The sequence below is a fragment of the Vulpes vulpes genome, chromosome 4, assembly GCF_048418805.1.
Source record: "Vulpes vulpes isolate BD-2025 chromosome 4, VulVul3, whole genome shotgun sequence".
NCBI classification, from domain to species: domain Eukaryota; kingdom Metazoa; phylum Chordata; class Mammalia; order Carnivora; family Canidae; genus Vulpes; species Vulpes vulpes.
Window position 1 is genome coordinate 44,963,819 of NC_132783.1, and position 25,244 is coordinate 44,989,062.

At 36.8% G+C, this 25,244-nt stretch overlaps 1 protein-coding gene and 1 long non-coding RNA gene across 18 annotated transcripts in view; both read right to left on the minus strand.

Annotated features, from left to right (window-relative positions):
* Positions 1–4,420: 4,420 nt before the first annotated feature.
* LOC140598588 (uncharacterized) lies at positions 4,421–7,473 on the minus strand. The gene is made up of 4 exons (XR_012001044.1): positions 7,401–7,473; positions 6,803–6,959; positions 4,936–5,131; positions 4,421–4,499 (listed from the first exon to the last, which is right to left on the minus strand). It is a non-coding gene; the product is annotated as an uncharacterized lncRNA (long non-coding RNA).
* A 590-nt stretch (positions 7,474–8,063) lies between these two features.
* Positions 8,064–25,244, minus strand: part of RAP1GDS1 (Rap1 GTPase-GDP dissociation stimulator 1) — a 153,861-nt gene continuing 136,680 nt past the window's right edge. For 10 of the 17 annotated variants that reach the window (XM_072755603.1, XM_072755597.1, XM_026015614.2 and 7 more), the window contains 5 exons: positions 24,721–24,846; positions 23,617–23,756; positions 18,243–18,369; positions 14,360–14,488; positions 8,064–9,909 (listed from right to left, as the gene is read on the minus strand). In XM_072755603.1, coding sequence (XP_072611704.1) covers positions 9,782–9,909; positions 14,360–14,488; positions 18,243–18,369; positions 23,617–23,756; positions 24,721–24,846 — 650 coding nt within the window. In that variant the 3' untranslated portion in view covers positions 8,064–9,781. The remainder of the gene's footprint in view (positions 9,910–14,359; positions 14,489–18,242; positions 18,370–23,616; positions 23,757–24,720; positions 24,847–25,244) is intronic. The other 7 variants (XM_072755604.1, XM_072755600.1, XM_072755594.1 and 4 more) reach the window with 1 other exon arrangement.

Genomic DNA, 25,244 nt, shown 5'->3' on the forward strand with positions numbered 1-25,244 from the left:
CCTGCTGGTGTGTGTGTGTGTCCTATTAATAATAATTCTGGTTCTAGAACAAAAAGCAAATATTCTAAACTCCCTTTAAAAACTTTTGCTTTTCGGGGTAACCTGGGTGGCACAGTAGGTTAAGCATCCGACTCTTGGTTTTGGCTCAAGTTATGATCTCAGAGTTCTGAGATTGAGCCTTGTGACCAGCTCCACACTCAGCATGGAGTCTACTTAAATTTCTCTTCTCTCTCACCACACACCCACCCTAAAAAAATCTTTAAAAAAAAAAGGGTTTTGGTTTTCTATGACATAATAAAAAGCTAAAATGTCTAAGAACCCTGTCCCCATTCTGGTCTTCTCTATTTTTCCCACCATATTTGCCTCCACCCTTTCGTATGGATCCTCTGCCTCAGGATGCTCAGTGGCCTCTCTCTACAGACCTCTAACTCTGTTTATGCAGTTAGCAGTCTTGTTTGATAGATTAATGTTTCTCATCCTTTCCCCAGGGAACATACTCTCCTTTGGTATATGATGTCAATGAAACATTTAGGAGCAGGGTATTTCTCTTTTTGTCTTCTCATTCTATCCCAGCATGGTACCTGATGTATATAGGAAGAATTTGGTAAACTTGTGTAGTGAGGAAAGCTGCTATATCAGCAAATCAGGCTGTCTGGGGGGGGGGGGGTTTCTGAACTTTGACCATTAAAGCTGGTAGCCCTAGTTGTTTTAATCCTTTGTTTTAATGAGTTCTGTGGCTGTGGCTTATGAGCAGAACAACTTGTCCTCAGAGGTTTTGATGCTTTAATGATTAGCCTTGCTAATCAAAATTTCATTCTCCAAATAAGAGAAAATCTTGCTCTAGGAGTTTAAACAGCAGGTGTGTGTCTCATGTATTACTGTGAGTCCTCAATACAGCGCTGCTCCTCCAGTCACTGATGCTACTGAGGATCGATGTTCTTTTCAACTTTCTGCTCCACTGTTCTTGGTGTAGAGGTCTTCACCTTCATGTTTGTACCTCATGATTGCAAGAGGGCTGCTATATTTGTGGGGTCCATTATCAACATTTGAGGCAGGGAAAAGAAAGAAAAGAAGGTGAGGCTTAGAAAGCTGGGAAATTGGAGTATTTTGAACTTGGCACAATGGCCCCCTGAATAAAACTGGAGTTCTGCTAAAATGGAATGAGGACGTAGATATTGGGCAAATAAATCACAATATTGATTTAAAAGACAAAATGTCTTACATTTTTAATTTTTTGTCTTTTTGCCTTTTTTTTTTTTTTTTTTTTTTTTATTGGTCCTACCAATCTGGCCCTTGCCAAGGCCCACTGTTCCTATGTATCCTGGCTTTGTAAACATTTGAACCATGTCTGTGTCCCAAGTGGTGACTGATTTCTTTCTCTTTTCTAAGCTCTGCCTCATTTTCTCAGAAACTGAAGACATTTTGTTTGTTTGGGTCTCATTGATATTATATTCATCTTCCAATATGGCAGAGATGTGGGGAGCTCTGGCATATTTTTGGTGCTGGGTTGATTAATCTAGAGAAAACAAGGTTTGACAACCGTTCCTCTCTATTGCCATATTTTAGCTCACAGTCTGTGTGATTCTTGGTGATTTGAATCACAGAGGATCACTTAGCCTTTGGGGCTTACTTACTCTGCACTTACTCACAATGGGGAACATACTCCTCTTTGGTATATGATGTCAATGAAACATTTAGGAACAGGGTATTTCTCTTTTTGGGTTAGCAGTGTCCCCCTATTGTGTAAAAGCCCTTGACTCCATGGGATGAAGGGGATGTACTATACTTTTGTTCTCAGGAGAAGGGATGCATTTCTGACCAAGCTAAGAAGGGACTTCTTTAATTTCTGTAGTCACCACAGTGTGCTGCCAGCCCTGTGAGGGGACAGAAAGGTCAGTATCAGTTCCCTCTTGTTAGCAGGATGGAGTGGGTGCAGACTTGGGCATGGCTTGTAGCTGTATTTCCAGTACCTAATACTTGTCAATTAGATTGCAGCTGTCAGTAGCCCTCAGAATGTCAAGCCTTTGAGGAAATAAAAACAGTGCAAGCTGCACATGCCCTTGGGTCAGATTTTTGGACCTCCACGAGCCATGGCATTTCCTGTAGTCCTGCTTCTTTCTCCCTAAAAATCCATTCCCCTTTCTCCTGCTCCAGAAGCAACCTGCACATGAGGGCCCCACAGGGTCACAGATATATAGACTCCTAGGGGCTATGGAGTTATGGGGAACAGGGGAAGGGGACCAGGTCGGGGGACTCTAGTAGGCTCGAGAAGCATGCCCTATCCAAAGAGGGCCAGAGCCACATGCTGCTCACCTGGAATAGAGAGTCTCTGGTTACCAGATCTCCATTAAAAAAGGCAGAACTAGATTTTAGTGCAAAATCAAATTTTAAATGTTTACAGCAGCTTATTCCCTCCCCTCCTTTTTTTTTTTTTTTAATTTTTTTTTCCCAAAATACCATGCGAAACAAAGATGTATGAGGACTCCCAGTTTGCCCTCCCTGGTCTATAGGAAGAAATGGGTAGCCTGGTTATAGATTCCCAAGGAGTGTTAAATGAGGATTCTTGTACCAGAAGAGGCTCTCCACCCCTCTATTCCCTCTCCATGTGAGTGGTGCCTGGAGAGTGTTTATCAGCTTGGAACAAATCAGAGTGGTGGTTCACAGGCTTGGTGAGAGGTGCAAAAGTGCTGGTAGCAGTTGATGACAGTGCTAAGAGGCAATTAGACTCCAATTAGCTGAACACTAGCCCCAGTGGGTACTCAAGGGTGTGTCCTGTGCCACCTCTTTTTAGGAGGTCCACTCTGATACATTTGGTAAGGGAGTGGTGGTCAATGCCAAGTGGGTGTAACTGACTTCATGCCTGGATGCCCAGGAGGGAAGTGCTGCCACTCCACTCTTGTGGGCCCTCTTCTGGGCAGTGGGTCCCCTTAGGAGGTTAGGGAGGGCTTAGCAGGAGCACAGGGTGTCCAGGAGGTGATGGAAGGACAAATGGAATCAGGAGGGGGCAAAGAGGCTACAAGGACCTCTGAAGAAGAAAGGGGAATTACAGGTAGAAAGTAGAGGGACTGACAAGTCATAATTTTTAGGAATTACTCTAGCATCTGCAAATGCTCATGACTTAGCATCTGGTTTGTTTTTCAAAAATTAGAATATGTCTTAAGTGCCCAAATATAGGAAAATGGTTAAATTATGGTACACCTATATAACTGAAGAATATGCAACTATTAAAAATGAGGTTTGTGAAACAGACGTCTTAGTAACGTGAACAAACGCTTATGCAAGTGGGAAGGAGAGAAGGTGGCTCCATGTGGCAGGGCACTTCAACTGCGCATAGTACAGACACACACAGGGCAATTGCTGTGGGAGAGCATGCCAGAAGCTCATTCTGTAACTCTGCATTAGACATTAGTCACAGGCTTGACAAAGCCTGCATTTTATAGAGTAAGGGACTGTCAGATCCAGTTATAGACACTCATGTACAGGTAACATCTTTTCCTCGGATGCTTTTCTTATGTCACTGCACATCTTGCTCCCACTTCTCATGGTTCAGGGGAAGGCACCGCATCTCACAGTTACCCTGATAGGAGAACAAGAGGTCAAGAGGTAGGAAGCAGGATTTAACTGGTACTATGTGATATGATGAAGCTCGATGGTCACTCCGCTGTCTCACTTTCTCTAACTTCTGGGCACTGGGGTTGAGTGGTGCGGGTTAAGAGTGTAAAATGAGTCATTAACACCTCCTCCCTTACTTTCCTTACCTGCAAGAAAAAGGAAATTATTGCAGAAAAGGCATGGTGGGGGAGTGGGTTGCATTCTAGAACCTTAAAAAAGGGAAGGTGGGATAAAGGAATTGTATACGGATAGTTGGCCCCAGCTGAAATTAGGGACTATTTTGGATTCCTTCAGAGATGGGTCTGAAATCAAAGGTACTCTGGGTAATATTTCCTCCCCATTGTCCACCCAGATTAGGGCAGCTCTTTATCTTCTAGTGTTGGGTTGCAACCTATATGCCTTTTTATTATCTTAGAGTATGATTTAACCTTTCCCTCATCCATAAGTTCAGTGTAGTTATAGGTATTCAACTGATTTGTCTATGCTAGACATGGGGATGGGACAGAGGACCAAGAAGCTGAGTGGAATATCTCAAGTGGGATAGTCCCAGTGGAAAAGAAGACAAGGTCAAAAGCTGGCTTTCTCTGGTCTTGGTGCTGGGGGTGATGCTGACCTTGGAAGAGTCTTGTGAAATGTCCTAAAAGGAGAAGGGGTTTTTCATTTGAGTGCATGGACTCTGTGAGGACAGGGACGAAGCCAGCTTCCCTACAGACTTGGCTCTATTTATATGGCAGTCCTTTAAAAATGAACAAAAACACTATTTTAGTAAAAGGGAGGCCTACTTTAGATATAGCTATAAAATTCAAAGTGAGCATTCACAGAGGAATTTATTTTTTGACAGTAATCTGAAGGTACAGGCAGAGTTTCTTCAAGGTTCTTCAGGATTCCTGGGAATAAATAAATAACAAAGTAATTATTGCAATAGTAAGTAATGTCTCTCAATTATATGTGAAACTAGATTAACACATATTTTTAAAAGATCTATTATATTTTAAGTTCATACACTTAGAAGTCTCTATTAAGGCTTTAAATTTTTTTTTCTATTTTAACAGAAACCTAATAAAGATTTAAAATTATTTCCTTAAAAAAAAAAAAATCCCCAACCCGAAACTAACAGGTTTCAAACTATGACAGGATTAGGCTTTTACACTTCCTTGATGAAGATAAACAAATGGAGCTAAATTTCTGAAACTCTAATCCTGAAACAAAATTCTCTATATATGTGACCGACACCAACTAAAAATTAAGCTCCATACACCACCTGAATGTGGTTTTAACTCTATTAGGCTAAACAGAGTAAAATGAAATTGCACACATCCTTACCAGCAAAACCACAGATCTTTGAGCCATTTCCATGCTTTGGCCACCTTGCTTGCTCCAATTTTTACTCCTTGAAAGCTGCACTGATAATGTTGGGGACCAGAGAAACCAGCGAAACTGCTTGTTGAGAGTAGGACACTGCTCATAACATCATCTTGATCCTCCATTTTGCTCAGTAAGTGGGGGGCTCTACATCTCTCTTCGGATAAATGTGACATCAGTAGAAAAGTCAGGGATTGAGAGAACAAATGTCAGGAGAACCATAGGCATCAGTATATAAATGAATTATGGGAATATTAAGTTTCTATTTATCTCGTATTACAAATAGGTATATACTATCTAGTTTTGAAATGTTGTTAGATTAAAATGTCTGTGGCCACAGTAAAAAATTTTGGTAAAAAGTTTTGGTTTGTTTTCTAGGAAGAAACAAAGTGAGAAAAAGGAAATAATGAATTTTTAGAAAGTCCACTAAGAAGAAAAGAAATTAGTTAAATTTTGAAAAGGAACATAAATTCCATGCAAGGCTCACTTTTTTCCTTCAAAAATTGTAGCCAACCATTCATGACATAGAAGAAACAGCTCACCCTTGGAAACCTCCAACATAAAGGGTCTGCTTGTCTAGTCAAGCATAATGATAAATAGGCCATCACAAATGGATTCTATCAGGTTTCAGAGTACAGCTACCAAAAGCCTTCATGTAAAACACACAGCGTTTATATTTAAGAAAAAGACATACATGAACAGGTATGTATATATATATATATACATACACACTGATAAGGTGGACAGTATTGAAAATGGTAAGATGGACTGTTTTGTTTCTATGTTGAGGAAAACTCATAGTATCACAGCTCTATTTATATTGACTTGGTATATTAATAAAAGCTAAGATTGTTGAACTACTGTTGTTCACACTTGAGAGGTCTGAACAGGGAGAGGAAGTACTGTAGTGGAGACCTACATCCAAGGCCTACTTTGTAGACCTGGCAGTTATAGTTTCAGGGGGAGGAAGAAGGGTTATGCATTCTGCATTGAGAATAACTGGGTGCTCCTCAAACTATTAGACACTAGACAAGATAATAAACAATATCTCCCATTTGGCTGTTCTTTGAATTCCTTTAGCTAAGAATCCTCCAGGGGGAAGAGAGGATAGGCCATAAGATGTCACAGGTATCACAGGTCCATCCAATCTTACCTTCAACCTCTAGAAGTCTCAGTTACCACAAAAAACCTGGGAAATGGGATTATTAAACTCATCATATTGATGAGAAAACAGGCCCAGAGAGTTTAAGTTACTCTATCATGGTCACACAGCCAGTACAAAACAGAACCAGGATGTTACTACAGATCATACAGTATTTAAAGACCTTATTCTTTTCACTAATCACAGTTAAAATTGTTCTCACATTTGTCAGATATACCTATAAAACATCTATCTATGAAGCTACATGGCATATAATTATGCATTGTATGTACGCAAATTAAGAAAGCACATCTGTGAAAAAAAAAATAACCCTCAATTTTCCTGGTTACAGCTATGAGGATTCATCCCAAATATCATTAAGTACTCTTTAATAGACACTTGCATAATTCAAATATTATGGCTTCCTAGAATTAAGACTTTTAAGCTTACTGATTCTATTTTTATTTAAACATTTTATTTATTTTTTCATGAGAGACACACAAAGAGAGAGGCAGAGACCTAGGCAGATGGAGAAGCAGGCTCCATGCAGGGAGCTGGACGTGGGACTTGATCCTAGGTCTCCAGGATCACACTCGGGGCTTAAGGCAGCGCTAAACCGCTGAGCCACCTGGGCTGCCCAAGCTTACTGATTCTATTAACAGCTGGATACAAAGGGAGAATACTTACCTATGTAATGAACATCTTCATCCCTTATGTTCAGCAGAATTAGATGATAAGCTTTCTAATGATACCAAAGAGCATTTCTTTTTGAAATCTTCACATGCAGGGTTTCTCAGAACACTTCCCACAAATGGTTATATCTAAGAGCTGCATTTTGTTCCATCTAAGACAAAATCATTTTAGAGCTAAAAAATTTTGTCTAGATCTCTATGGTTATCAGGTAATATACACAAGCCATGTTGTATCAAGTTGAAAACACTGGATTATGAGCCAGCATTTAATTCATTAATTTTGCTTTGAGCACAATGAGATTACAGTCTGTGGGGTGGTTAGCAAGATCCCAAGAAGTGAATGGGCTTCCTTCTTAGAAGGGAGGGAAGGCATTTTAGTGCACTTCACTCAGACATCTTTCTTCCAATTCCTGGCCTTTTTGCTTTTCAGCTATGCTATAATCCTGACAAACAGTGATAATTAAAGCTATGCTGTGAGGTTCCTCCCACTCTCCCTCAGAATACATTCTTAGTGGGTAGCAAACTAACTTTAAGGTGGCCTCTAGAACTCAGATCAAGTAGTCGGATATTTAGTATTGTTTGTAGACTCCCACCTCCTGCCATGCAGAACAGCACATCACCTAGTTTGGTGGGCCTCTGTCATAAGGGCATTGCCTTCTGGTCTCTCTGCAAAAAAAAAAAAAAAAAAGTGATTAGAAATGCACTTTGTTTTGTTGGAGATGGGAATTCCTAGCATATCAATTGATTGCTGGTAGCTGGCCCAGATGATGGCTTTTCTGAAATCTATAATTTTTGGATGCCTCTGTTCTGTTTTCTATATGATGCTTTTCTTTTTTCTTTTTCTTTTTTTTAAAGATTTATTTATTCATGAGAGACACACACACAGAGAGAGAGAGAGGCAGAGACACAGGCAGAGAGAGAAGCAGGCTCCACGCAGGGAGCCTGATGTGGGACTCAATTCCGGGACCCCAGGATCAGGCCCTGGACTGAAGGCGGCGCTAAACCGCTGAACCACCCGAGCTGCCCTATATGATGCTTTTCAATAAGGACTGATCCTATTGAAAAGATTCTCTGAAGCCAGACAAATATCTAAATGTCATTTCTCTACCAATCTATCTGGAATTACTTTAGGGGATCTGGAAGTTTATAAAATCGGGAATTCATCAACAAATACTTACTGAGCATCAAAAATGAGCAATCACTGTTCTAGGAGCTGGAAACAGAAGTGAAATATACAAACAAACCAAATGATGCCATTACAGTTTGATATACTATTTATTTATTTAGTTAATAATATGGACAGCCTATTCAACATTACAGATGTTTTTCAAAACCTATAATAAAATATAGTCCACTATCCAGCCCAGAAGAAGATAGTAAACAATACCATTCTTACAGCAAGTGTAGCATAAGCATTCAAAATAATAGTCCCTTTCCTGGACATCAAAGGGAATAATCAGTTTCTTTACCTCCACTGAGGTTTTAATTTTCTTGAATTATACCTGTTTCAGAGTCAAAAGTCCAACTTCAGTCACCCCACAGATATGTGCAGTATCTCCCACTGGAGAGGAAAGAGCTCTTGTCACCCTGGGCAGCCCATTCTACTGCCCTACAGCCCTTCCATAATGGAGCCCATCATACCTTTCAGCCAGTATTTGTCAAGCTTGTGCATGGGGACAAGACAGGTATGTCACAGGGATCTTTTGGTTAATTTACAAAGATTGTGTTTCAAAGTTCTAAAAACCCATTTGGTGGTGGTAGTGGCAGTGAAGAGTACACTATATTTCGCCAAGAGGGTCTTCTCATCTCTTGAGTCTTGGCGTTGTCACTTTTTTCTGATAGTTGTGAGATCTAGTGCAATTCTCTGTAGCAAGTGGAGGTGGGAAACTCTAACAGCTACTGGTATGAGGCCATCTGCAGAATGAACTAGACTGGCAACTATGGCTTTTATAACCTGCTTCCTTTCTTTAGTATAGACAAACTTCTTTCTTAATCTTTTTTTTCTATGTCCTGCTAGTTCTAATATAAGATTTAAAAGGACTAGGACAGAGGAAACTTCTGATGAAAAACTGCCACAAAAAAACAAAAAACCCACAACAAAACCTCTACAACCCACCCTCCAATGAGCTATACTCAATTTCTCAGTTGAAAACAAATGCCAAGTGAATATTTAAAGACAAGTGTTGGACAATGCTGATGTCAAAATGTACATATATCAGATTCTAAAATATAGGCCAAAAAACCCCCAAAAATATGTACTTAGTGTAACACAGATTCTTCAACCCTTTAGTTTCATGCTGAAAAACACAAATATTTTCAATGTTAAGCTACAGATGACAGCGAATTAAATAAAAATTAAAAAACCACAAGGAAGCCTCGCCAAGTTTGTGGCAATTTCAGGAGTCTACATAGTTAGGAAGAAGGAGAAACCATAGGGTAAAGAGTGAGAGCATTGGATTTTATTTAACTCTAGGTACCATGGGTTTGACATTAGTAGGTAGGTAAGACTAATGAATGAGCAGCCATACAGTTTTTTGGTCACTGTGCTTCCCAAGCACCAAAAAATGGAGCTATTTTTACTATTCAATTCCATCTTTAAAAGCTAGACAGATCCTGCTGCATTCTTGTTTGTTTCTAATTTACCAGTACATTATTATGTAGTTTTACCAAGTGTGAGGAGCAAGTCATTATGTAGTACCAAGTTTACATCATCATAGGACTACAACATGCACATTCTACTTAATGTAGCTCAAGCAACAGGAATACAAGAGAACAGTTATGGGTGGAGACTTGTTTTTGACAAATTCATGTTTACACTAACTATGGGTTTAGAAATCTTATTGGGCAGGTACCTACAGCAGTTCTTCAATTGGTACTGGAACATTACACGCATGCACAAGTGATATGGAAGAAGATGGAGGACAAAGGGGAAATCAGAGCTGGGATGATGCCATGTATCAGGGAGGGGCAGTTCTCAGCTGTCCACAGTAAGTCTCTGCTCTGTGAGAGAGGCCTGTTGGGCAACACTTTTGTTCTCATGACTGCGAAGTTTGGATACAACATCTAGAAAGGCCAAATCCTGTACTTCCTTGTGTAGAGATTCTGGAAGACAAAAACCAAGATAACAGATAATGCATCTGTTAAATTGTTCTAATGTTACTATACAATCTATTATATACCTAAATCTTACTATACAATACATATACCCAAAATGTTTACTTGGATGATACCAAGTTATAAAACTAGGAACAATTCTATAGTAGCTTAGAAATGTAAATGTCTTCATTAGAGATTAAAATAAATCAAGGGAACTTTACCTGCCATATTTATAGACAAATGTCAAGTTGTACAGTCTAAGTTTGATTAGAGTCATGAGTTATAATGAAACACAGGTCTTTGTATAATCTCAAGTTTCAGTTATATACTCCTTGACCCTATCAACAGTTCAAATATGAAGTCCAAAGACTTACAAAAAAAATCTTAGAAATTTTAGATCAGTTTCAAATTAATTTTCTGGTAAATGAAAAGGTTATACTTCATATCCCTTCAACAAATTTCTGTGACAATAGCTTTCCCTTTTAGATTTCTGATCTTCCTCCTTCTGGCTTTCTTGCTCTCTTTAACCTCAATTACAGGAAAATAAAAGACTCTCAAGACTTGGAGACTGTTAGATGAGAAAACTGACATCTAATAAGCTTAATGCAATCAGCATTCCTCAAACTGATATATCTAGTAAGTTGGTGAGGTCTAAAACTAGAAATAATGTTTTGAGTAGAAACAGAAAAATGCATCCTAAAACTCAGATGGAAGCTGAAGAGTCTGAATATTCAAAACAATCAAAAAATGAACAAAGTTGGAGGTCTCAAACTTTCTAATTTCAAAATCTACTCTAAAGCTTAATAATCAAAACAGTGTTGTGCTGAAATAAAGACAGAGCTTTAGATCAAGAAATAAAACAGCCCATATAAACAGTCAAAATATTTTTGACAAAGATGTCAAGACCATATGGAACACCTGGGTGGCTCAGCAGTGAGCGTCTGCCTTCAGCTCAGGGCATGATCCGGCCCCAGGATGGAGTCCACATTGGGCTCCCCATAGGATGCCTGCTTCTCCCTTTGCCTGTGTTTCTGCCTTTCTCTCTGTGTCTCTCATGAATAAATAAAATCTTAAAAAAAAAAAAATGTCAAGACCAATAAGGAAAGGACATTTTTTTTCAGCAAATGGTGCTAGTGAAACAGGAGAGCCATAAGCCCTTTTTTAAAATTTTTTTAAATTTTATTTATTTATGATAGGCACACAGTGACAGAGAGAGAGGCAGAGACATAGGCAGAGGGAGAAGCAGGCTCCATGCACCGGGAGCCCGACGTGGGATTCGATCCCGGGTCTCCAGGACTGCACCCTGGGCCAAAGGCAGGCGCTAAACCGCTGCGCCACCCAGGGATCCCCCATAAGCCCTTATATACAAAAATTAAGAGCTAAAACTCTAAGACTCTTGAAAAACTTAATGATATTGGATTTAGCAATGATATCTTGGATATGTATCAAAAACACAGGTAACAAAAGGAGAAAGAGAGATATTGGACTTCATAAAAATTAGAAACTTCTGGGTACCAAAGGATACTATCAATAGATTGAAAAGGCAACCCACACAATGGGAGAAAATAAATGCAAATCATATATCTATTAAGGGATTAATATCCCAAAAATATAAACCTTTTCAACTCAACAAAAGAGTAACCTGATTAAAGTATGGGCTAAGGACTTGAATATGCATTCCCCAAAGAACCTATATAAGTGGGCAACAAACACAAGAAAAGCTCCCCGACATCACTAACCAGGGAAATGGAAATCAAAAGCAAAATAAGATAACACCTCATACTCATTAGGATGGTTATTATAGAAAAAAAGAAAGATTTAGAGAAACTGGAACCCATGTGCATTGCTGGTAGGAATGTAATATGGTGTAACCACTGTGGAAAACAGTATGGAGATTCCTCAAATAATTAAATATAACCATTACTGTATGATAGAGCAATTTCACTTCTGTGTATATACCCAAAATGACTAAAAGCAGGGACTGAAAAAATACTGTGTACCCATATTTTCATAGTGGTATTATTTATAATAACCCAAAGGTCCATTGATACATGAATGGATAAACAAAATGTGATATATACATACAATGAGACTTAAGAAGGAATGCAATTTTGATGCAGGCTAAAACATGGATGAGCCCTGCAGACATTATGGTAATGAAATAAGACACACAAAAAAAGAATATTGTGTGATTCCACTTATACATGGTACCTAGAGTAGTTAAATTCATAGAGACAGAAAATAGAATACTGGTTGCCAAAACCTAGGAGAATGGGTGATTGGGGAGTTATTTTTTAAAGGGTACCGAGTTTCAGTTTGGGAAGAAAGAAAGGTGGTGATGGTTGTACAGCAATGTGAATGTACTACTCTGCCACTGAACTGTACATTTAAAAATGGTTATAAAAATGAAATAAATAAATATGGTTACAATGGTAAACTTTATGTATATTTTACATTTAAAAATGCCTCAATAACAGTCTTAGCAAGGAAACAAGACATAAAGAAGCTGCAAATGGGAATTTTAGAACTCAAAACTATAGTACTTGAAATAAAAACATAGTGTATAGGCTCAACAGCAGAATGGAGGGGACCTAAGAAATCAGTGAGCTTTAAGACAAAACAATAGGAATCACCCAATTTGAACGAGAGGGAAAATCTGAAAAAAATGAACAAAACCGCAGAAGCCTGTGGGATATAACTAAAGATCTCACATCCATGCCATTAGAGACCTGAAAAGAGAGGAGAAATAGGGCAGGGCTGGAAAAGTACCTGAAAATTTTTTTCCAAATTTAGTAAAAGAAATAAGCTACATACTCAAGAAGGTGAACATACTTGAAACAGGATAAACCCAAAGAAGTCCATGCCAAGACACATGACAGTCAAGCTTGAAAAATTAAGAAGAAAAATCTTGAAATGACACTTTACCAACAGGGGGAAAAAATAGGAATACTGGATTTCTCTTAAGAAACCATGGAATTCCAAAAGAAAGTGGCACATTTTCCAACTGTTGAAAGAAAAGAACTACTGTCAACCCAGAATTATACCCAGAGAAAATATTTTTCACAAATGAAGGGGAAGCCTGGATATTCTAAAATAACAGAAAACAATCTGTCACTAGCAGACCTTAACCAAAAGAGTGGCTAAAGTTCTCTAAACAGAAAGGGAGTATTTGAAAAAAGGAATCTTGGAATATCAGGAAGGTGGTAGATAGATAAATATAGACTTTCCTTCTTTCAAGCTTTCTGTATTATGATTGATGGCTGAAAACAAAAATTGTAACGATGTCTAATATGTTTCTAAATGTATATAGAGGAAATATCTGAGATAAATTACAAATGAGGGAGGATAGTGGGAATAATTGCTATATTTGTATCAAATAGAGTTCAGAGGAAAAAAAATTATCAAAACAGAGAGGAACATTACATAATGATAGGTCAATCCCCCAGGAAGACAATAGCAATCCTAAAGGTGTATATATCTACCAGAAGACCTGCAAATATGTGAAGTAAAAACTGACAGAACTAAAAGGAGAAACAGACAATTGCACCATTATTGTTGGAGACTTCAACACCTCTCTCTCAACAACTGACAAAACAATTAGTCAGAATATCAATATATTCTGTTTGCTAAGAATATAGCAAACTCAATTCCACTACCAACAACCAAAAGAATCTAAGTGACATTTAAAGAACACTCCACCCAATGACAATAGAATACACATTCTTTTCAGTATCCATGGAACATATACCAGAATATTCCAATGATTTCTTGAACAAATTCCTTAGCTAAATTCATGATACACAAAATGAGAACTTGTTCTTTGTATAAAATATTTTGGAGTCAATGAGATTTACATGTATTAATTTTTAACATTGATTTTTGCCTATTTGCTACATGACACTATTTAAGATTTTTTAGTTTTATTTTAGAGATAGAGAGTGTGTGCAAGCAGGGGCAGGGAGAAAGAGAATCTCAAGCAGACTCTGTGCAGAGCATGGAGCCTGATGCAGGACTCAATCTTACCACCTGGAGATCATGACCCAAGCCAAAATCAAAAGTTGAGTGCTCAACTGACTGAGCCCCCCCAGGTGTCCCATGATACTTTTATTAGTATAGTGAGAATCTTTTGGGAATATTTGTAAGTAAAAGTAATCCTATATCCTCCATAATTTCTAATGCTTTTAAAACCCACAGCCACCATTTACTACTATTTTAAGATTTTATTTATTTATTTGAAAGAGAGAGCAGAGGCAGATGGAGAGAGAGGGGGGCAGGCAGCCTTCCCACTGAGCAAGGAGCCCGGTGCAGGGCTCAATTCCAGAATCCTGGAATCATGACCCAAACCAAAGGCAGCAGTTTAACCAACTGAGCCACCCAGGTGCCCCCATTTACTATTATTTTATATTTAACATCAACCATATGTTGATAGACCTCAAATGATAGAAGAAATACTTACCAGATCCCATAAGAGCACAAATCAGGACCATGGAATTATATTTGATTTCAGGAGCACTTCTTTCATCTTCCAGCAGTCTGTGTAAAATCTGTACAAGTTTAGCACTTTCTAGATCTTTCTCAGCAGTGCCTAGAATAGGAAACAAAGTATCAGTTGTGTCTGTTTATAAGCCCAGTGCAATGTGGCTAAACACTGATTGCTTTTCTAGAAACTGACCATATAAAACTCTCCAAAAGGGACTGATATATAACGATGACTTTGAGATAGAATATTAAATTCAGACCTTGTTAAAAAAAAAAAAAAAGTAGAGTTAAATTTCAGCAGATATTTAGTTTAAGCTTAAAGGGAATATTTTAATATTAACCAGGCAATTAAAAAGTCTTTATTATGAAAAATGTTAAACATATACAAAAGCAGAAAAGATTATATAATGATACACTATTTACTAATATCTTCAAAAACTATGGCCAATCTTGTTTCATCTATCTCTACTTTCATTCACCTACTCTCACCCATCCCAAATTATTTTGGGGCAAACTGTAAAAATGACAGTTTCTTCCATATGTATTTCAGTATGTATCTTTAAAAGATGAAGACTCTTAATGCAATTCCTGTTGAATTCCCAGAGGATTTTCTGTAGAAAATCTTTAAGTTTACAGTAAAGTTTATATGGAAAGCCACAGGCCCTAGAGCAGGTAAATAATCTTGATAAAAAAAGAAATAAAGTAGGAGGAATTCTTCTACCTGATGTTAAGCTTAAGCTCACTACATAGCACAGTTATCAAGAGAGTGTGGTACTGGTAGAGACAGAGAACCCCAGAAATAGACCCACACATATATGTTCAAATGATTTTTTAAAAAGATTTTATTTATTCATGAAAGACATAGAGAGGCAGAAATACAGGCAGAGGGAGGAGAAGCAGCCTCCATGCAAAGAGCCTGATGTGGGACTCGATCCTGGGAATCCAGGATCAGGCCCTGAGCCAAGGGCAGACGCTCAACTGCCGAGCCCCCCAGGTGTTCCAAGTTCAAACGATTTTTGATAAAGGTACAAAATCAATTCAATGCAGGAAAGATAGCCTCTTCAACAAACAGTACTGGCATTTCCTCAGACAAAAGAAAAGAATATAGAAAAGAAAATAAAGCAGAAGGAAGGAAGAAGAAAAAGAAAGAAAGAAAGAAAGTCGCCCTAAATCACACACTTTACACAGATATTAATTCAAAGTGGATTATCCACTTAAATGTAAACTATAAAGTTTCTAGAATATATGAAGAATTTCCAACTTAATAGTTAGAAAATTAGAAAGTGAGCAAAAAAATCCATAGGTATTTCACCAAAGAATATATACAGATGGCAAATAATGATGAACATCTTTTCATATGCTTTTCATATGCTCTAATTTTTCCATTAGAAAAATGGAAAAACCATAATGAGATATGCCTACACAGCTATCCGAGTGGCTAAAATTCAAAACAGTGACAATACCAAATATTTGATGAGAATGTGGAAAAAACTAGATCGTTCATACAGTGCTGGTGGGAATGTAAAATGGTATAGCCATTCTGGAAAGCAGTTTGAGAGTTTCTTTAAAAATTAAACATATAGTTACCATACAACCCAGCAATTGCACTCCTAGGCATTTATCCAAAGAAATGAAAATTTATGTTCACATAAAAACCTACGCATGAACGTTTATAGCATTTATTTATTTTTAAAAGCCCCAAAGTAGAATCTGCCCAGATGTTTTTTGACAGGAATGGTCAAACAAACTATGGTATGTACATACCATGGAATGCTATTCAGCAATAAAAAAAACCATTGATACACAAAACAAATTGGAAACTATGTTGAATTAAGAAAACCAATCCCAAAGGCCACATACTGTATGATTCCACATATATAACATTTTAGAAATGAAGGACAGATTAGTGGCTTCCAGGGATGAGAAACAAGGTAAGGGGTAGAGGGAGGAGGTAGGTGACTACTATGGTTATAAACGGAGAGATTCTTGTGGTGTTAAACTATTCAGTATCTTGGCTGGGGTGGTTGATACACAAACTACACATCCTAAAACTGTATAGAGCTAAACAGATACACAAATGAGAACAAGTAAAACTGGGGAAATCTGAATAAGACTGGTAAGTTATATCAGCAGTTGAAATATTATGTATAGTTTTGCAAAATGTTACCATTGGAGAGACTGGGTAAAATATACAAGGGATCACTGTATTATTTTTTACAACGGCATGTGAATCTACAATTATCTAAAAAGAAAAGACTCAAAAATGTTGCTTTAATACTATTATCATACAAAAAAAATTTAATTCCTTAATATCAAATAGTCTAAGGAAACAAGATTGGAAAAATATGGTTTTCAAAGTATATTGTGCATTAAAAAGATGGTATGGACTTATTTTTGTATCCTAAGTCAAGGAACCTAGGAAATATTAGGTAACAACAACAAAAATGTATGTATCATAATTTATATATTCTATGGTAAGGTGACCAGACTGAGGCAAATGCTTAGGTATCAGGAAGCTAATGAAATTATAACTTGTTTGGAAGATACTGGCACAAAACCAGATTCATCCCAGGCTGGGTCATCAAGCATATTCTGAAACTGCCTTATCACTTTAAGCCACTTAAAATCAGGCCATGAACTCAGTTTGGTATTCAATATCCTCACCAACACTCTGCCTTTTATCATAGCTCCCCCCACTGACTCCCCATGATGGCTGGACTTGTAAGCTGACTCCATTCAAACCATGTGTGAAGTCATGGCTAATCCAGGACTTGAACTGACCTCCAAAGCATCTCTAACTATAGACCAAAGTCAGTAAGAATAAGCATGTGTTCTTGAAGTCTTTTATCTTTAAAATTCAGAAAAATTTTACATCCTACTCATACCAAGGATTTTTTAAAAAATTGTTTTAAAATTCAAAACCCTTTAAGACAACAAAAATTTGAATCTCTCATACCTAAAATCTGAGTAAATGTGACTCTAGAGAAAGACAGACCATGTTTATCTTTTGGTTCTCCCTTGGAATAGGGGTTGGTGGGTCCAACTGCCACTGTGTGAGAATTATGGACATAAATCATCAGTGGGAATTAACAGGTGATTGTTAACAGTATTTACCTAAATAGCTTTGAACTGTATAGGACAAACCTACTAAGTCTATATAGTCCTCCATTGTATAAGGCAGCCTCAGGCCTTAACCACAGGCTGTGTGACTGTCCCCAGCTATCTATATCAGAGACTTGTTCCTGGGACAAAGGTTACTATCTATAAGCTAGATGCCTATGAATTAGCTTCTCAAGAATTCTGACCAACACGGATGCTATATGCTAGAAAGACACCAGCTGAATTATTTAAACTCTGCTTTGGGGGAATTTTGAATGTAAAACACACAGAAGAATGACACAGAAGGTAAGAATTTAGAATGAGGGCAATACTATAAAGCAAGAGAAGCCACGGTGACAGAAGGAGATAAGCAAGAGAGAGACTCAGTAGTAGAGATGGAAGAGAAGGTCGGGTCACTGGAAGGGTAGCAGACTCTAAACTTGCTGTTGTATTCTAAATATAGTTTCATTTCTCTGTGAGGCCTGCTGAAATGTTTTGTGTTCACTAAGTGCCTATAACTTGAAATAACATTTGAGACAGAACTTTAAAAAGAGTTAAGCATTGGCCTAAAAATGTTGCCAAAAGTAAAAGCTGAGATGGCAATCTATAGAAAATGATTTCCTATATATCAATCTATAGGGGCAGACACATGCTGGCAAAATGCTTCCAGTCAAGGTTTTGTTGACTTCTATTCCACTCCTGTGCTTCATTTCATCCAAGATAAAAATAGGAGAAAATAAGTTTGACACTGGGGTACTTACCCAACTCTAAAGCTGCTATTAGTGCCAAAGCAACAAGGGCTTCATTCTGCATTATTACATGTTCACTAGTTGCCATGGTAACTAGATGCTTGACGCCACCACTCTGTACAATGGTTTTAATTACATCCTACAATAAATAAATATCACAGGCTTATAAACTTTAATTTTAAACATAAAGAAACAGCATTATAGTCAGTCAATTCATTGTTAAGTTGAGTGCTTTGCTGACAGTGTCCTGTATGAATCATTACATTTAACCGTAATTTTTTTCTTCACAGAAGAAAAGGAAAAAGCTTTTAGCTTTAAATAAATTCATCAAAAGATGACAACTTAAATTACGTAAGTGAAAAAGACCACTGCAGTTCATAGCAAGGAAGAGAGTCCCAGAAGCTACCTGGCAAAAAAATAGTGTGATTGCCCCAAATGTTGACTTACTATGGAATGAACAGAAGAGAGTAAGATTTGGAATAACAAAATAAAGTCCTTCTTTCAAATTATTATTATAACAACAGGTAGTTGTTCTCCAGATGATCTAGGTAAAGTGTTTTTTTGTTTGTTTTTAAACTCTTACCCCGAATATACAGCTAAAGTTAGATATTTATAAAAATGGTCACATTTATTTCTAGTATTCATTTTTGTTTTAATCTCAGTTTTGTTGCCTAAAAACTCTTGGATTAAATGTGATTTAGAGGAAAGTCTAAATTACAGAATTTTTAAAAGTAATTTTCTTTCACTACTTTTAATAATTTAAGTGCTGGGCGTTAGGTAGCCTGTCTGCATTAGCTTCAACAGTATAAAAACTAAGTGTAATTAGAAATATTTTTCAATTAGTTTGTGAAAATACACAAAAAAGGGTTTCCTTTATGCTTCTACCTTATATAATTTTTTTAAAAAAGATTTTATTTATTTATTTGACAGACACAGAGAGAGCACAAGCAGGAGGAGTGGCAGGCAAAGGGAGAGGGAGAAGCAGACTCCCCGCTGAGCAGAATGCCTGACTTGGGGCTTGATCCCAGGACCCTGGGATCATGACCTGAGCTGAAGGCAGACACTTAATGGACTGAGACACCCAGGTGGCTAAATTCTAAATTTTAAAGAAAACTATTTATAGATAGATAGTATCTTTGCTTTGAGATCAAATGCATTTAGAGATCAAACCCAGTACTAAGTTTTTATGGTGACTGTATTCTAGCATCTAACAAGCCTCTCTCTTAACCTCTTTTAGTAAGTGAGAAACTGTCCTTTAAAGCCTTTTCTAATGAAGAGAAAACCTCCTAGTATACTGCTTACTTGGTGGGCATTTTATTTGAAACTTAAAATTTGTAAAGAATTTTATAAAAATCACAAAGGAACTTATTGAGGAAAGAAGACCACAAGAGGTTCATAGATACATATGTAGTCACCTAATGAAGGTTCTTGAACTATCATTTCATCCTTTATTTTGTGATTCACCCTGGAGAGTCCACTGTAGTAGAAGGAGCAGGTAATGAATGAAGAAGGCAACTGTATCAGAAGCCAATAGCTCCCTGTAAGTTCAAGCATAGCTCTCTCATAAAATGAGATGGTAAAGGAGCTATGAGGGAGAGAAAGAATCTCATGCAGACTCCACGCTGAGTACAGAGCTGGACACAGGGTTTGATTTCACACCCCTGAAATCATGACCTGAGCCAAAATTAAGAGTCGGGTGCTTAATTGACTGAGCCATTTTTTGGTGCCACTCCATCTCACTTTTTTGAACAGGTATTGGAGAATTGCTTTTTAAAATGCCCACCCTCTCTCCTCTTATTTCAATAAATGTTTGTTGAATAGCTCCTCTATGGAGTTGCTTTGCCTGACAGAATGGGGGATAAAAGACAAATGAAGCATTGTTCTGTTATATGACAAAAAAGAATGATATTCATAGCAACCCCCTATGGAGCAACAACTACACACTGGACATTATACTGGGTAGCTTAGAGATATTAGCATATTTTTAGCCTCACAGAAAATCCTATTAGCTAGATATTATCTGTAGTTAACAGAAGAAGAAACTGAAGCTCAGATTAAGTTATGAAATTTGGCCAGTCAGTGATTAAGTAAGTGATAAAAAAAAAAAAAAAAAAACCAACATTCAAGTCCAGGCAGTCTATCAGTTCCTTGTTCTTAACCATTTGTTGTCTATGCAAAAGTATATGTACTGAATTCATGACAGTGCCATATATAGGCAAGCACAATGTGCTCTATGGAGGCTCTCTGAATATATTTTAAAGTTATATTGTAAACTTCAAGATATTAAAACAAAAAGGTAAAAGGTTATTAGCACCACTCCACAGAGCAAGGTTCATCTGGAGAATTACAAATAATTTTAGCCATTACACATCTACAAGTAATCCAGAGTTAACTTTTCTGAAACCATTTCATTTATTAAATTGTAGAGATACACAGGAAGACATTTTTCTGGGAAATCCTTCTAAACCCTATATATATCTGTAAAATCTCCAAAAATTTTAGACATACTTTATAATGCTTTACAAAGTTTTAAATGATGTATTATTTTGTAATCCTATTTCTCAAGGAGTTCAAGGAGTTTTCTTATGGAAAGCTAAATTTTAGAACATACACAACCAAGGCAAATTGTCTATGTAATAGTCTCACATGTTCAGCTTTGCCATTAATAATTGAGATAATCCAGGTACAAATTTTGTTGAAAACTCTATAATGTTGACTACAATGTAATGGTCTGAAATAGGCTTAAATTCAAGATAATTTATAACATAGCCACTGGATCACCTAACAAAAATTTTCTTTCTCAACTCTGTACCATCAAAGACCACTTCTCAGTATAGGAATTAAATGTTAGATATATGAGCAAATGACTAAATAAATTTGTTTGAACTACTTTTTAGCTTGGCAATTGAAGAATGTTCTACTCTTAAGAAAAGTGGTTTTGACATGAGGCAGTTTTTATATTCTAGTGTAGAAGCAAACTGTACTTTTCTGTTTTTGATACCTACAATCAGAAAGTCCAGCTAATTGCTAAAAAGCCCTAGCCTAGGGTACTCTTTCGAGGGAAGATGTGAATTTACCTATTGGCACAAGTGCAGGAATGCAGTGTATATGGCTGAGATGACTAAGCTAGTGTGAAACGCTGTGAGTCAGTGCAGACTTTCAGAGGGTTGGACTGTAAGACAGAATTCAGGGTGACTTTAAAAGGAGTAGGATCTTCAAAGTTTAAAAATAACACAAGGAGAGAACTATAATTCACAACAGTTGGTTAAGGATCTACAGGAATGTGACTAACTTGTACCTAGTGTTTAAAAGCTTATTCTAGAGCAGCATTTTCCGAAGTATGTCCAGTGGAATGTATTTAATAAATGCAACCTGTAAAAAAGCCCCATTGTCAGATAGTTTGGGAATCAGTAGATTAAATAGAGTTAAGGAAGTTTTTTATAGAGTAGTACTAATGTGTGCTGTGAATTCCAAAGGCAAGGAAAGAGCATGAACTACTTCCCTAACTAATCTGATCATATAACCTTTACTCTTTGTGGAATATTTCTTAGGGTTATTATCAATAGAACATATTCTGAGAACTGCTTTGATTCTCAAAAGGAACCACTGATTCCACTTTAATGTTTGTGAAATTTAAAACTAAGAGTTCTAATCTGGAGCTCACCGAAGGAACACCCCTTCTGTTCTGATCATTAAAGTATGCATATCAAGGTTCCTATTGCTGCTTAGCAGCAGTATACACCATAATTATAGGGAAGATATGCAAAAAAACACAAACCAAAACCAAAACAAAAAAAAAAAAAAGCCTATAGTACTGAACTGTAAACATACAGTTGTTATAATATGACCATGAAATTATAATTATCATTCAAATTGTATCATTTCAAATTGTTTTTTGTTACACATATACACACACACACCCCTAGAAAGGTGCAGTGCCCATACTATGGTGCCCTGTTTCCCTTGTCTTTTCAAAACACCTACATGACTATAGATGCTTAATGGGTGCTTGAAAGCCATTTTTTGGTGGGGGAGATGAGGGACAAGGAAACCTGTGATAAATATTAAAAGAAAAGCCTTAAAACCCTCAAATATCAATTTTATATAGCAACTGAAAAAGCTTTGGCTCCAAGATTTGGTTAAGAAGTTGTGATGCATTTTCTCATGGACATAAGTGAAATGGCCAAAAGGCTCACTTTAGAAAACAGGTTATAGTAAAATAAAAGGTATAGAATATAGATACTAAATCAGCTGCTAACCTGCTGACCTGGGTTCCCACCACTGTGCTCTTTAAAACAGTTCATTTGCTCATTCATGTATTCATTCACTTAACAGAGGTTAGCGACCACATGTCAGACACATGCCAGGCTGGACACTGCTCTGAGAATGGATTTCATCCAACTTTGTGAGTTCAGAGCATCATATACTATCTAGATATCATTTGATTTCTTAATATCATTAGCTAGCTTGGTCATTGCCTAGTACATAGATGTTTGACACTAAGGGTGGTGGTAAAAATAACACCTGCAACCTCTACAACAACTCCATTTACTGAGTGCTTACTATGTCCCAGGTACCAGTTGAGCACTTCGTATATGTGATCTCATTGAATTATTCTCACAACACTTAATTTTGGGTATTATCTCAGGTTTAATATATTGAGATGTGAAAGACCTGACCAGGTAAGTAGCAGAGATAAAATGTGAACTCCTCTGATTCCAAAGCTTACTCTTAACTATTACACAATAGAACTAAATACAAAAGCTCAATCTTCAATTACTTTTTCAGGATTGTGCCTCACTTTACGGTGTTTCACAGATACTATGGTTTTTTTTGTGTGTGGTTTTTTTTTTTTTTTTTTTTTTTTTTTTTTACAGATTGAAGGTTTGTGCAACATTAAGCAAGTCCATCAGTGCCATTTTCCCAACAGCACTTGCTCGCTTCATTGTCTGCATCACATTTTGGTAATTCCCACAGTTTCAAACTTTTCCATTATTATACTTACTATGGTTAACTGTGATCAGTGATGATGAATCAGTGAAAGCTCAGATGACAGCATTTTTTAGCAATAAAGTATTTTTTAATTAAAGTATACAAATTATTTTATTAGACATAATAATGTACACTTAACAGAATATAGTATAAACACAACTTTTATATGCATTAGGAAATAAATTCATTTGACCCACCTTTTTTTTTTTTTTTTTTTGCAATTTTTACTTTATCACAGCCCTCTGGAACAGAAACTATGATATCTGAGGTCTATCTGTAATGTATTTATATATAAATATGTAAAATGCAAGCTTATGATATGAGATCTATGATACAGAGTTTCCAAAAAGGCCACTTGCATGTTTTTTAGTGAAGAGTCTTCACTGGAACTTACTTTTGATTTACTGTGTCGAATGAGGGCAGACAGCAGTCTGTTGGACTCCCCCATCACACCAGCATGATCTTTGGCTTCGCACCATTCTACCAAACGCTCCACTAATTTAACATTCTTTCCCAGTTGTTCAGCAGCTTCTGCTATAGGAAAGAAGTCAAACCACACAGGAAACAATCACTGATAAGCAACCAAGTTAACAACTGGTAAAGATGTAAGAGTGTGAAAGAAAATTGTATATATATCCATCTAACACAACACAATGATTAAGCAAGAACTGCAAATACTCTGTATCTGATGGACTAGTTAGCTTTTTCTACAAAGCTATAGACTTTCATACAAAACACAAAAATACAAAACAGTTTTATATTCTTATAGTTCAGCCTGGTAGTCTGCTAGTACTCTGGCAAACTGTAACAAAGGGTATTAGAAGGACTCTGAGAAATCAATACAGAGAAAGGTTTAGAATTTAGAAATAAGTAAACAAACAATTCATTCCAAGGAGTGGTTTTCACTGTTATTTCTGTAAACAGAAAAAATGAACTCTCTGTTCCCAAAACAAATTTTTAAAAATCTTGTGTTAGCATACCAAAACATAATTTTTAAGACAAGGTAAAAATGGTATGAAACTCTAAAACAGGAGATCCCTGGGTGGCTCAGCAGTTTAGCGCCTGCCTTCGGCCCAGGGCCTGATCCTGGAGACTCGGGATCGAGTCCCACATTGGGCTCCCTGCATGGAGCCTACTTCTCCCTCTGCCCGTGTGTCTCATGAATAAATAAATAAAATCTTTAAAAAAAGGAAAAAAAAGAAACTCTAAAACATAAAAACCCTTAACTGAAAAAAAAAAAACAAAACCTTTAGAACTGCTAATAAATCAACATAAAGCCAGGATTATATGTACAATAGAGATACAATATAATTTCCATTTAAATTCAATTATAACAAGCATGGAAATTAATGGAGTTCTAAAATCAATCTCTTTTTGTCTTTTATTTGCCATTTATTTTTATGATTACATAATTCTGAAAGCTAAAAACACGTCTTTTTCAACTAAGGCACACTGACTATCATACTAAAAATGTACCTTGTGAAAGCATTTCTTTTACCTTGTGCATCTATTAACATTCTTAATGTTCCCAAAAGTTTGAACTGAACTGGAGGCATTTCAGACTTAAGGAATTTCAAAACTGCCTCGGTGACTCCAGCTGATAGCATCTTTGCTTTATTTACAACTAGAGAGAGACAAAGAGAGACTATGGTTAAAATGGTACTAGCATTCTTGATGATAGTCATTCAATTCAATACACATTTGTTGTCTTATTATTATTATTTTTAAAGATTTTATTTATTTATTAATGAGAGACATGCAGAGAAAGAGAAGCAGAGACACAGGCGGGCTGCCCCGTCTTACTATTTTAAAGGCCTCATGTTACATTTTTCTACTTAAAAGCAGTCTTGTGGGGCACCTGGGTGGCTTGGTGTTTGCAGGGAGCCTGCTTCTCCCTTTGCCTATATCTCTGGTTCTCTGTCTCTCATGAATAAATAAATAAAATCTTAAAAAAAAAATAAAAGCAGTCTTGTTACTTTTCTGTTTATTTAAAGAATAGGACTGGGGATGGGAGATAATTAT